Source organism: Entelurus aequoreus, linkage group LG06, assembly GCF_033978785.1.
Source record: "Entelurus aequoreus isolate RoL-2023_Sb linkage group LG06, RoL_Eaeq_v1.1, whole genome shotgun sequence".
Classification (NCBI taxonomy): Eukaryota; Metazoa; Chordata; class Actinopteri; order Syngnathiformes; family Syngnathidae; genus Entelurus; species Entelurus aequoreus.
In genome coordinates, this window is record NC_084736.1 from 2351215 (window position 1) to 2365988 (window position 14774).

Genomic DNA, 14774 nt, shown 5'->3' on the forward strand with positions numbered 1-14774 from the left:
CACGTTTCTCTCCTGCCAGTTGCATCACATGTAAGAGATGACATCAGATGTGAGAGATGACATCACATGTGAGAGATGACAGGTATAGATGTGTGTGTCTAAGTTAAAAGAAACAGCAGGCTGTCGTCTTCAATAGAATTATTACAATCTATGCACGCTGGGTAATGTTTGCTGTGGTCTGGAACAACATGGCGCACAAACAACTATCAGAAATGCAGCCAATATTACATACATGAGGAATGCAGATATAAATTAAATACACAGAGGACATAGAAAATTAAATGAGCTCAAATATAGCTACAAACTAGGCATAATGATGCAATACGTATATAAAGCTAGCCTAAATAGAATGTTAGCATCGATTAGCTTGCAGTCATGCACTGACCAAATATGCCTGATTAGCACCCTAATAACATCAGCAAAGTTCACCTTTGTGCATTCACGCACAGTATAAAAAGTTTGGTGGACAAAATGAGAAAGGAGGAGTGGCATAAAATATGTCTCTCTCTGGCATCGTTGAAGAAAGTTGTACATGTAAACAAACTACGGTGAGTTCAAAGACCGCCAAAATTAGAAGGACAAAACGGCGTTTCCCGAATACTTTCATCAGAGAATCATGTTTAACACAAACAGTGGGATTTATAACAACTAGGAAGGTTCGTGTCATGTTGTCCTACAGAAACCATATTAAAATAAAAACATATTTTATATATTTTTCTATTTTCAAACATTTTTTAAAAAGCTCCAGGGTGCCACTAGGGCGGCGCTGAAGAGCAGCATGTTGCAGACCCCCGCCTAATACTAATGCAAGCGACAACCAGAACTGAACACCAAAATGAACTTGATATCAAATAGAAAAAGGCAACATCACACACACATACACACTACTACTAACTACGGGGGAACACATCAATGAGTGAAGTGAAAACCTTCAGCTTGCAGTCCAAACAATACCCTTTGTGGACCACAGGGTATGACAGCCATGGAAGCACATTCAATCTTTTATCAGCCACATGAGGTGAACTTCATGTAAAAGACTGAAAATAAGCCTGCAGGTGGGGGGACAAGGGGGTATGGTGGTATTGTCTCAAATATATACAGGTATTAACTATAATACCGGTATACCGCCTAGCCCTACATGGTTTCACATCATTTGACAGGGTTTATGTAAGTAGGTTGGATGTCATTATTGAATACAATTAATATGAAGAGTAAGATGACTAATTTAGTGTTAATATTGAGTGGACCCAGAGGTCAAAAAATGGTGTAAAGTAAGTCCACTCTTATCCTGCTCTGTCGCCATCTGACGAGTATTTTATATGTCACTGACGTTACCACACATCTACTTACAGCTGGATAAATGTTGCTGCTCGAATACGCTGGTGACAGTTTGACCCCAGAACAAACCAAAAAAACCAAGAAAAAATAGTTGAAAAGTCTAACGCCCGTTTCTTCCTACGACACTTCTGGAACTCTGAGTTTCTTCCTACGACACTTCTGGAACTCTGAGTTTCTTCCTACGACACTCCTGGAACTCTGAGTTTCTTCCTACGACACTCCTGGAACTCTGAGTTTCTTCCTACGACACTTCTGGAACTCTGAGTTTCTTCCTACGACACTTCTGGAACTCTGAGTTTCTTCCTACGACACTCCTGGAACTCTGAGTTTCTTCCTACGACACTTCTGGAACTCTGAGTTTCTTCCTACGACACTCCTGGAACTCTGAGTTTCTTCCTACGACACTTCTGGAACTCTGAGTTTCTTCCTACGACACTTCTGGAACTCTGAGTTTCTTCCTACGACACTCCTGGAACTCTGAGTTTCTTCCTACGACACTTCTGGAACTCTGAGTTTCTTCCTACGACACTTCTGGAACTCTGAGTTTCTTCCTACGACACTTCTGGAACTCTGAGTTTCTTCCTACGACACTTCTGGAACTCTGAGTTTCTTCCTACGACACTTCTGGAACTCTGAGTTTCTTCCTACAACACTCCTGGAACTCTGAGTTTCTTACTACGACACTCCTGGAACTCTGAGTTTCTTACTACGACACTCCTGGAACTCTGAGTTTCTTACTACGACACTTCTGGAACTCTGAGTTTCTTACTACGACACTCCTGGAACTCTGAGTTTCTTCCTACGACACTTCTGGAACTCTGAGTTTCTTCCTACGACACTCCTGGAACTCTGAGTTTCTTCCTACGACACTCCTGGAACTCTGAGTTTCTTACTACGACACTTCTGGAACTCTGAGTTTCTTACTACGACACTTCTGGAACTCTGAGTTTCTTCCTACGACACTCCTGGAACTCTGAGTTTCTTACTACGACACTCCTGGAACTCTGAGTTTCTTACTACGACACTTCTGGAACTCTGAGTTTCTTACTACGACACTTCTGGAACTCTGAGTTTCTTCCTACGACACTCCTGGAACTCTGAGTTTCTTACTACGACACTCCTGGAACTCTGAGTTTCTTACTACGACACTTCTGGAACACTGAGTTTCTTCCTACGACACTTCTGGAACTCTGAGTTTCTTCCTACGACACTCCTGGAACTCTGAGTTTCTTACTACGACACTCCTGGAACTCTATGAGTTTCTTCCTACGACACTTCTGGAACTCTGAGTTTCTTCCTACGACACTCCTGGAACTCTGAGTTTCTTCCTACGACACTCCTGGAACTCTGAGTTTCTTACTACGACACTCCTGGAACTCTGAGTTTCTTACTACGACACTCCTGGAACTCTGAGTTTCTTACTACGACACTTCTGGAACTCTGAGTTTCTTCCTACGACACTCCTGGAACTCTGAGTTTCTTCCTACGACACTCCTGGAACTCTGAGTTTCTTACTACGACACTTCTGGAACTCTGAGTTTCTTACTACGACACTTCTGGAACTCTGAGTTTCTTACTACGACACTCCTGGAACTCTGAGTTTCTTACTACGACACTCCTGGAACTCTGAGTTTCTTACTACGACACTTCTGGAACACTGAGTTTCTTACTACGACACTTCTGGAACTCTGAGTTTCTTCCTACGACACTTCTGGAACTCTGAGTTTCTTCCTACGACACTCCTGGAACTCTGAGTTTCTTACTACGACACTCCTGGAACTCTGAGTTTCTTACTACGACACTCCTGGAACTCTGAGTTTCTTACTACGACACTTCTGGAACTCTGAGTTTCTTACTATGACACTTCTGGAACTCTGAGTTTCTTCCTACGACACTCCTGGAACTCTGAGTTTCTTACTACGACACTTCTGGAACTCTGAGTTTCTTCCTACGACACTTCTGGAACTCTGAGTTTCTTCCTACGACACTCCTGGAACTCTGAGTTTCTTACTACGACACTCCTGGAACTCTATGAGTTTCTTACTACGACACTTCTGGAACTCTGAGTTTCTTCCTACGACACTCCTGGAACTCTGAGTTTCTTCCTACGACACTCCTGGAACTCTGAGTTTCTTACTACGACACTCCTGGAACTCTGAGTTTCTTACTACGACACTTCTGGAACTCTGAGTTTCTTCCTACGACACTCCTGGAACTCTGAGTTTCTTCCTACGACACTCCTGGAACTCTGAGTTTCTTACTACGACACTTCTGGAACTCTGAGTTTCTTACTACGACACTTCTGGAACTCTGAGTTTCTTCCTACGACACTCCTGGAACTCTGAGTTTCTTACTACGACACTCCTGGAACTCTGAGTTTCTTACTACGACACTTCTGGAACACTGAGTTTCTTACTACGACACTTCTGGAACTCTGAGTTTCTTCCTACGACACTTCTGGAACTCTGAGTTTCTTCCTACGACACTCCTGGAACTCTGAGTTTCTTACTACGACACTCCTGGAACTCTGAGTTTCTTACTACGACACTCCTGGAACTCTGAGTTTCTTACTACGACACTTCTGGAACTCTGAGTTTCTTACTATGACACTTCTGGAACTCTGAGTTTCTTCCTACGACACTCCTGGAACTCTGAGTTTCTTACTACGACACTTCTGGAACTCTGAGTTTCTTCCTACGACACTTCTGGAACTCTGAGTTTCTTCCTACGACACTCCTGGAACTCTGAGTTTCTTACTACGACACTCCTGGAACTCTATGAGTTTCTTACTACGACACTTCTGGAACTCTGAGTTTCTTCCTACGACACTCCTGGAACTCTGAGTTTCTTCCTACGACACTCCTGGAACTCTGAGTTTCTTACTACGACACTTCTGGAACTCTGAGTTTCTTACTACGACACTCCTGGAACTCTGAGTTTCTTACTACGACACTTCTGGAACTCTGAGTTTCTTCCTACGACACTCCTGGAACTCTGAGTTTCTTCCTACGACACTCCTGGAACTCTGAGTTTCTTACTACGACACTTCTGGAACTCTGAGTTTCTTACTACGACACTTCTGGAACTCTGAGTTTCTTCCTACGACACTCCTGGAACTCTGAGTTTCTTACTACGACACTCCTGGAACTCTGAGTTTCTTACTACGACACTTCTGGAACACTGAGTTTCTTCCTACGACACTTCTGGAACTCTGAGTTTCTTCCTACGACACTCCTGGAACTCTGAGTTTCTTACTACGACACTCCTGGAACTCTATGAGTTTCTTACTACGACACTTCTGGAACTCTGAGTTTCTTCCTACGACACTCCTGGAACTCTGAGTTTCTTCCTACGACACTCCTGGAACTCTGAGTTTCTTACTACGACACTCCTGGAACTCTGAGTTTCTTACTACGACACTTCTGGAACTCTGAGTTTCTTCCTACGACACTCCTGGAACTCTGAGTTTCTTCCTACGACACTCCTGGAACTCTGAGTTTCTTACTACGACACTTCTGGAACTCTGAGTTTCTTACTACGACACTTCTGGAACTCTGAGTTTCTTCCTACGACACTCCTGGAACTCTGAGTTTCTTACTACGACACTCCTGGAACTCTGAGTTTCTTACTACGACACTTCTGGAACACTGAGTTTCTTACTACGATGCTTCTGGAACTCTGAGTTTCTTCCTACGACACTCCTGGAACTCTGAGTTTCTTACTACGACACTTCTGGAACTCTGAGTTTCTTACTACGACACTTCTGGAACTCTGAGTTTCTTCCTACGACACTCCTGGAACTCTGAGTTTCTTACTACGACACTCCTGGAACTCTATGAGTTTCTTACTACGACACTTCTGGAACTCTGAGTTTCTTCCTACGACACTCCTGGAACTCTGAGTTTCTTACTACGACACTTCTGGAACTCTGAGTTTCTTACTACGACACTTCTGGAACTCTGAGTTTCTTCCTACGACATTTCTGGAACTCTGAGACAACATTTCAAATGTGGTGAAAGTGTTGGTCGTGTGTTATGTTTGTATCAAAGAGGCTTCCATCTGTGTGCTCACCTGTAGCTAGTGTGCGGCGTGTACACGTAGCGAGTGGGGAATTCCAGCACCTCTTTGGTGGGGCGGACCCGCAGGTCCGGGTAGGGCTTGACGTGCAGCAGCTCGGGTGACAGGCAGTAATGAGGCGAGTCCGGCGCCGGAGAAATGTCAATCTTCAACTGGGCTGGAAAGGAGACACAGACACGTAGGGTGGCGTTTGAAAAGGTCTAGAAATGAATTCTGACAATATAATCACATTAAAGCTCGATGAGATTCTTCTTAAAGGTCACCTGTGACGGGCCTCAGTCGTCGCAGGACAGAGGACGGTCTGCGCATGTCTGCCAGAAACTTGTAGAGGTCTTCATCGCTCAGCCTGTCCCCCTCCTTCATTAAAGAGCAATGTCATTAGTATGGAGCAGAGGTCAGCCACCCAAAACCTTGAAAGAGCCACATTGGACCAAAAATACAGAAAACAAATCTGTCTGGAGCCGCAAAAAAATGAAGAGTCTTATATAAGTGTTATAATGAAGACAACACATGATGTAAGTGTCTATATTAGCCTACTATCAAAATGACTTTAAAAGTCTTATATAAGTGTTATAATGAAGACAACACATGATGTAAGTGTCTATATTAGCTATATTAGCCTACTATCAAAATGACTTTAAAAGTCTTATATAAGTGTTATAATGAAGACAACACATAATGTAAGTGTCTATATTAGCTATATTAGCCTACTATCAAAATTACTCTGTGTCGCAGGCTGAAGCAAATCTTGGTTGACAGAAATGTTGAAATGTAATATTTATTCTACACATTTTTACAACATTAGAAAGCATTAGTAAATCAGAGGCTACTCAGAGGGTGAGATAACTCCTGGAAATGACTGTCTTTTAATGGCCAAAGACATAGATGTGTGTGTCCAACTTAAAGGAAATGTCTTCTTCTAATGGATTTATTACTTTGGCAAGCTGGGTAATGTTTGCTGTGGTCTGGAACAACATGGCACACTAACTATCTCACACTATTATGTTAGATCCACTATGGACTGGACTCTCACAATATTATGTTAGATCCACTATGGACTGGACTCTCACACTTATGTTAGATCCACTATGGACTGGACTATCACACTATTATGTTAGATCCACTATGGACTGGACTCTCACAATATTATGTTAGATCCACTATGGACTGGACTCTCACACTATTATGTTAGATCCACTATGAACTGGACTCTCACACTATTATGTTAGATCCACTATGGACTGGACTCTCACACTATTATGTTAGATCCACTATGGACTGGACTCTCACACTATTATGTTAGATCCACTATGGACTGGACTCTCACACTATTATGTTAGATCCACTATGGACTGGACTCTCACACTATTATGTTAGATCCACTATGGACTGGACTCTCACAATATTATGTTAGATCCACTATGGACTGGACTCTCTCACTATTATGTTAGATCCACTATGGACTGGACTCTCACACTATTATGTTAGATCCACTATGGACTGGACTCTCACACTATTATGTTATATCCACTATGGACTGGACTCTCACAATATTATGTTAGATCCACTATGGACTGGACTCTCACAATATTATGTTAGATCCACTATGGACTGGACTGTCACACTATTATGTTAGATCCACTATGGACTGGACTCTCACACTATTATGTTAGATCCACTATGGACTGGACTCTCACACTATTATGTTAGATCCACTATGGACTGGACTCTCTCACTATTATGTTAGATCCACTATGGACTGGACTCTCACACTATTATGTTAGATCCACTATGGACTGGACTCCCACAATATTATGTTAGATCCACTATGGACTGGACTCTCCCAATATTATGTTAGATCCACTATGGACTGGACTCTCACACTATTATGTTAGATCCACTATGGACTGGACTCTCCCAATATTATGTTAGATCCACTATGGACTGGACTCTCACACTATTATGTTAGATCCACTATGGACTGGACTCTCACACTATTATGTTAGATCCACTATGGACTGGACTCTCACAATATTATGTTAGATCCACTATGGACTGGACTCTCACACTATTATGTTAGATCCACTATGGACTGGACTCTCACACTATTATGTTAGATCCACTATGGACTGGACTCTCACAATATTATGTTAGATCCACTATGGACTGGACTCTCACACTATTATGTTAGATCCACTATGGACTGGACTCTCACACTATTATGTTATATCCACTATGGACTGGACTCTCACAATATTATGTTAGATCCACTATGGACTGGACTCTCACACTATTATGTTATATCCACTATGGACTGGACTCTCACAATATTATGTTAGATCCACTATGGACTGGACTCTCACACTATTATGTTATATCCACTATGGACTGGACTCTCACACTATTATGTTAGATCCACTATGGACTGGACTCTCACACTATTATGTTAGATCCACTATGGACTGGACTCTCACACTATTATGTTAGATCCACTATGGACTGGACTCTCTCACTATTATGTTAGATCCACTATGGACTGGACTCTCACACTATTATGTTAGATCCACTATGGACTGGACTCTCCCAATATTATGTTAGATCCACTATGGACTGGACTCTCACACTATTATGTTAGATCCACTATGGACTGGACTCTCACACTATTATGTTAGATCCACTATGGACTGGACTCTCACAATATTATGTTAGATCCACTATGGACTGGACTCTCACACTATTATGTTAGATCCACTATGGACTGGACTCTCACACTATTATGTTAGATCCACTATGGACTGGACTCTCACAATATTATGTTAGATCCACTATGGACTGGACTCTCACACTATTATGTTAGATCCACTATGGACTGGACTCTCACACTATTATGTTAGATCCACTATGGACTGGACTCTCACAATATTATGTTAGATCCACTATGGACTGGACTCTCACACTATTATGTTATATCCACTATGGACTGGACTCTCACAATATTATGTTAGATCCACTATGGACTGGACTCTCACAATATTATGTTAGATCCACTATGGACTGGACTCTCACACTATTATGTTAGATCCACTATGGACTGGACTCTCACACTATTATGTTAGATCCACTATGGACTGGACTCTCACACTATTATGTTAGATCCACTATGGACTGGACTCTCTCACTATTATGTTAGATCCACTATGGACTGGACTCTCACACTATTATGTTAGATCCACTATGGACTGGACTCTCCCAATATTATGTTAGATCCACTATGGACTGGACTCTCACACTATTATGTTAGATCCACTATGGACTGGACTCTCACACTATTATGTTAGATCCACTATGGACTGGACTCTCACAATATTATGTTAGATCCACTATGGACTGGACTCTCACACTATTATGTTAGATCCACTATGGACTGGACTCTCACACTATTATGTTAGATCCACTATGGACTGGACTCTCACAATATTATGTTAGATCCACTATGGACTGGACTCTCACACTATTATGTTAGATCCACTATGGACTGGACTCTCACACTATTATGTTAGATCCACTATGGACTGGACTCTCACAATATTATGTTAGATCCACTATGGACTGGACTCTCACACTATTATGTTAGATCCACTATGGACTGGACTCTCACACTATTATGTTAGATCCACTATGGACTGGACTCTCACAATATTATGTTAGATCCACTATGGACTGGACTCTCACACTATTATGTTAGATCCACTATGGACTGGACTCTCACACTATTATGTTAGATCCACTATGGACTGGACTCTCACACTATTATGTTAGATCCACTATGGACTGGACTCTCACAATATTATGTTAGATCCACTATGGACTGGACTCTCACAATATTATGTTAGATCCACTATGGACTGGACTCTCACACTATTATGTTAGATCCACTATGGACTGGACTCTCACACTATTATGTTAGATCCACTATGGACTGGACTCTCTCACTATTATGTTAGATCCACTATGGACTGGACTCTCACACTATTATGTTAGATCCACTATGGACTGGACTCTCCCAATATTATGTTAGATCCACTATGGACTGGACTCTCACACTATTATGTTAGATCCACTATGGACTGGACTCTCACACTATTATGTTAGATCCACTATGGACTGGACTCTCTCACTATTATGTTAGATCCACTATGGACTGGACTCTCACACTATTATGTTAGATCCACTATGGACTGGACTCTCACACTATTATGTTAGATCCACTATGGACTGGACTCTCACACTATTATGTTATATCCACTATGGACTGGACTCTCACAATATTATGTTAGATCCACTATGGACTGGACTCTCACAATATTATGTTAGATCCACTATGGACTGGACTCTCACACTATTATGTTAGATCCACTATGGACTGGACTCTCACACTATTATGTTAGATCCACTATGGACTGGACTCTCACACTATTATGTTAGATCCACTATGGACTGGACTCTCACACTATTATGTTAGATCCACTATGGACTGGACTCTCACACTAGTATGTTAGATCCACTATGGACTGGACTCTCACAATATTATGTTAGATCCACTATGGACTGGACTCTCTCACTATTATGTTAGATCCACTATGGACTGGACTCTCACACTATTATGTTAGATCCACTATGGACTGGACTCTCACACTATTATGTTATATCCACTATGGACTGGACTCTCACAATATTATGTTAGATCCACTATGGACTGGACTCTCACAATATTATGTTAGATCCACTATGGACTGGACTCTCACACTATTATGTTAGATCCACTATGGACTGGACTCTCACACTATTATGTTAGATCCACTATGGACTGGACTCTCACACTATTATGTTAGATCCACTATGGACTGGACTCTCTCACTATTATGTTAGATCCACTATGGACTGGACTCTCACACTATTATGTTAGATCCACTATGGACTGGACTCTCCCAATATTATGTTAGATCCACTATGGACTGGACTCTCACACTATTATGTTAGATCCACTATGGACTGGACTCTCACACTATTATGTTAGATCCACTATGGACTGGACTCTCACAATATTATGTTAGATCCACTATGGACTGGACTCTCACACTATTATGTTAGATCCACTATGGACTGGACTCTCACACTATTATGTTAGATCCACTATGGACTGGACTCTCACAATATTATGTTAGATCCACTATGGACTGGACTCTCACACTATTATGTTAGATCCACTATGGACTGGACTCTCACACTATTATGTTAGATCCACTATGGACTGGACTCTCACACTATTATGTTATATCCACTATGGACTGGACTCTCACAATATTATGTTAGATCCACTATGGACTGGACTCTCACAATATTATGTTAGATCCACTATGGACTGGACTCTCACACTATTATGTTAGATCCACTATGGACTGGACTCTCACACTATTATGTTAGATCCACTATGGACTGGACTCTCACACTATTATGTTAGATCCACTATGGACTGGACTCTCTCACTATTATGTTAGATCCACTATGGACTGGACTCTCACACTATTATGTTAGATCCACTATGGACTGGACTCTCCCAATATTATGTTAGATCCACTATGGACTGGACTCTCACACTATTATGTTAGATCCACTATGGACTGGACTCTCACACTATTATGTTAGATCCACTATGGACTGGACTCTCACAATATTATGTTAGATCCACTATGGACTGGACTCTCACACTATTATGTTAGATCCACTATGGACTGGACTCTCACACTATTATGTTAGATCCACTATGGACTGGACTCTCACAATATTATGTTAGATCCACTATGGACTGGACTCTCACACTATTATGTTAGATCCACTATGGACTGGACTCTCACACTATTATGTTAGATCCACTATGGACTGGACTCTCACACTATTATGTTAGATCCACTATGGACTGGACTCTCACAATATTATGTTAGATCCACTATGGACTGGACTCTCACAATATTATGTTAGATCCACTATGGACTGGACTCTCACACTATTATGTTAGATCCACTATGGACTGGACTCTCACACTATTATGTTAGATCCACTATGGACTGGACTCTCTCACTATTATGTTAGATCCACTATGGACTGGACTCTCACACTATTATGTTAGATCCACTATGGACTGGACTCTCCCAATATTATGTTAGATCCACTATGGACTGGACTCTCACACTATTATGTTAGATCCACTATGGACTGGACTCTCACACTATTATGTTAGATCCACTATGGACTGGACTCTCTCACTATTATGTTAGATCCACTATGGACTGGACTCTCACACTATTATGTTAGATCCACTATGGACTGGACTCTCACACTATTATGTTAGATCCACTATGGACTGGACTCTCTCACTATTATGTTAGATCCACTATGGACTGGACTCTCACACTATTATGTTAGATCCACTATGGACTGGACTCTCACACTATTATGTTAGATCCACTATGGACTGGACTCTCACACTATTATGTTAGATCCACTATGGACTGGACTCTCACACTATTATGTTAGATCCACTATGGACTGGACTCTCACACTATTATGTTAGATCCACTATGGACTGGACTCTCACACTATTATGTTAGATCCACTATGGACTGGACTCTCCCAATATTATGTTAGATCCACTATGGACTGGACTCTCACACTATTATGTTAGATCCACTATGGACTGGACTCTCACACTATTATGTTAGATCCACTATGGACTGGACTCTCACACTATTATGTTAGATCCACTATGGACTGGACTCTCACACTATTATGTTAGATCCACTATGGACTGGACTCTCCCAATATTATGTTAGATCCACTATGGACTGGACTCTCCCAATATTATGTTAGATCCACTATGGACTGGACTCTCCCAATATTATGTTAGATCCACTATGGACTGGACTCTCCCAATATTATGTTAGATCCACTATGGACTGGACTCTCCCAATATTATGTTAGATCCACTATGGACTGGACTCTCCCAATATTATGCTAGATCCACTCAACGTCCATTGCACTGGTCGCCCAGGGGGGGTCCCCACATCTGCGGTCCCCTCCAAGGTTTCTCATTGTCATCCCATTGGGTTGAGTTTTTTCTTGCCCTGATGTGGGATCTGAGCCCAGGATGTGGTTGTGGCTTGTGCAGCCCTTTGAGACACTCATGATTTAGGGCTATATAAGTAAACATTGATTGATTGATTAATTGAAACAACTATCTGAAATACAGCCAATATCACACACAGATAATGTGTCATGAGACATACAAAACTAAATGATATACACTGAGGACATAAGTAAAGCATATTAAATTGATCTCAAATATAGCTACAAATGAGGCATAATGATGCAATATGTACATACAGCTAGCCTAAATAGCATGTTAGCATTGATTAGCTTGCAGTCATGCACTGACCAAATATGCCGGATTAGCACTCCAACAAGTCAATAACATCAACAAAGCTCCCCTTTGTGCATTCACGCACAGTATAAAAAGTTTGGTGGACAAAATGAGACAAAGAATAAGTGGAAGATTTTACATGTAAACTGTTGCGTCACAGTCCACACTATGGTGAGTTCAAGAACCGCCAAAATGAGTAGGACAAAGGGATGTTGAACATCAGTGAAGCAGACACACAAACATATTCAACAGTGGTACTTCTAACATTTGTGTCATGTTTGTCCTCAAACACAAAACATACTAAAACAAAAAAAATAATTGTTTCTCCATATTTTTCCATTTTCAATCCTTTTTTAAAAATTGCTACAGGGAGCCGCGGGTTGCTGACCCCCGGTATGGATCAATGGCACAAAACAAGTACAAGAGTGATCCTGGTAATATTACTTGTGAATCTATTGAATGATCGATACTGCTATTGTATAAATCACATGTGCCTACAGTATTATTGGCCAACTTATCTAAGAGTGTCAAATATCTCTGTGCGGCATCAATGTGTGCATGTCAGCAATGGAGTAAACATGTATCAAAAAGACATTGATGGTAGCTTTGGCCTTTATGTAAGCAGCCCATTTGAAATAAAGAGCGGCAATACTTGTCTTTAAAAGCAGAAATAAGACATCTCAGTATTTCAAGTTGGCAGTGCTACCCCGGGGCTGTGTCTGACCTGCTTAAAGAAGTTGGTGACGGTCAGGGTTGCTGGGCGGAAAGTGGCAAAGTTACACACATCATCGCTGACGCTCATTCGCTCAAATCCCTTTTTCTTTTTTTCGTTCCACGTTCCATGGCCTTTGCGCTCTGCCAGGGAAAAAAAGAAGACAAAAATGATTAAGTAACACAGCATTTACACAAGTATTTTCCATACATTCATTTACTTTGTGCCTTTCATTTACGGCAAAACTTTCTGTGGCGGTCCAAATGTAACTTTGGTGGGCTGCCACAGAAGGATTCTTTTATTTATTTGCAGCGTTCACCTTTGCTCACAAACATATTATAATGGCACTGACTGTAGCTCAGTGGTCACCAACCTTTTCCAGCCCAAGATCCCTGGTCTCAGCCAAAAACCAAAGCAAGATCTACCCCTGCATCAACTACTGTACTGTATGTGTGTGTATACGTGTATATATATATATACACTACCGTTCAAAAGTTTGGGGTCACCCAAACAATTTAGTGGAATAGCCTTCATTTCTAAGAACAAGAATAGACTGTCGAGTTTCAGATGAAAGTTCTCTTTTTCTGGCCATTTTGAGCGTTTAATTGAGCCCACAAATGTGATGCTCCAGAAACTCAATCTGCTCAAAGGAAGGTCAGTTTTGTAGCTTCTGTAACGAGCTAAAGTGTTTTCAGATGTGTGAACATGATTGCACAAGGGTTTTCTAATCATCAATTAGCCTTCTGAGCCAATGAGCAAACACATTGAACCATTAGAACACTGGAGTGACAGTTGCTAGAAATGGGCCTCTATACACCTATGTAGATATTGCACTAAAAAGCAGACATTTGCAGCTAGAATAGTCATTTACCACATTAGCAATGTATAGAGTGTATTTCTTTCAAGTTAAGACTAGTTTAAAGTTATCGTCATTGAAAAGTACAGTGCTTTTCCTTCAAAAATAAGGACATTTACATGTGACCCCAAACTTTTGAACGGTAGTGTATATATACAGTATATATATATATTTATATATATATATATTTATATATATATATATATATATATATATATATATATATATATATATATATATATATATATTCATATGTATACAGTATATACTAATATATCATTTGTTTCGTTATTGTGCACTATCCACTTTATTTT

At 40.9% G+C, this 14774-nt stretch overlaps 1 protein-coding gene across 3 annotated transcripts in view; it reads right to left on the reverse strand.

The window, feature by feature from the left end:
* Positions 1-14774, reverse strand: part of LOC133651737 (dedicator of cytokinesis protein 7-like) — a 120551-nt gene that overhangs the window by 55321 nt on the left and 50456 nt on the right. For all 3 annotated transcript variants that reach the window (XM_062049813.1, XM_062049811.1, XM_062049812.1), the window contains 3 exons: positions 13617-13747; positions 5679-5772; positions 5410-5572 (listed from right to left, as the gene is read on the reverse strand). In XM_062049813.1, the coding sequence (XP_061905797.1) occupies positions 5410-5572; positions 5679-5772; positions 13617-13747 (388 nt within the window). The remainder of the gene's footprint in view (positions 1-5409; positions 5573-5678; positions 5773-13616; positions 13748-14774) is intronic.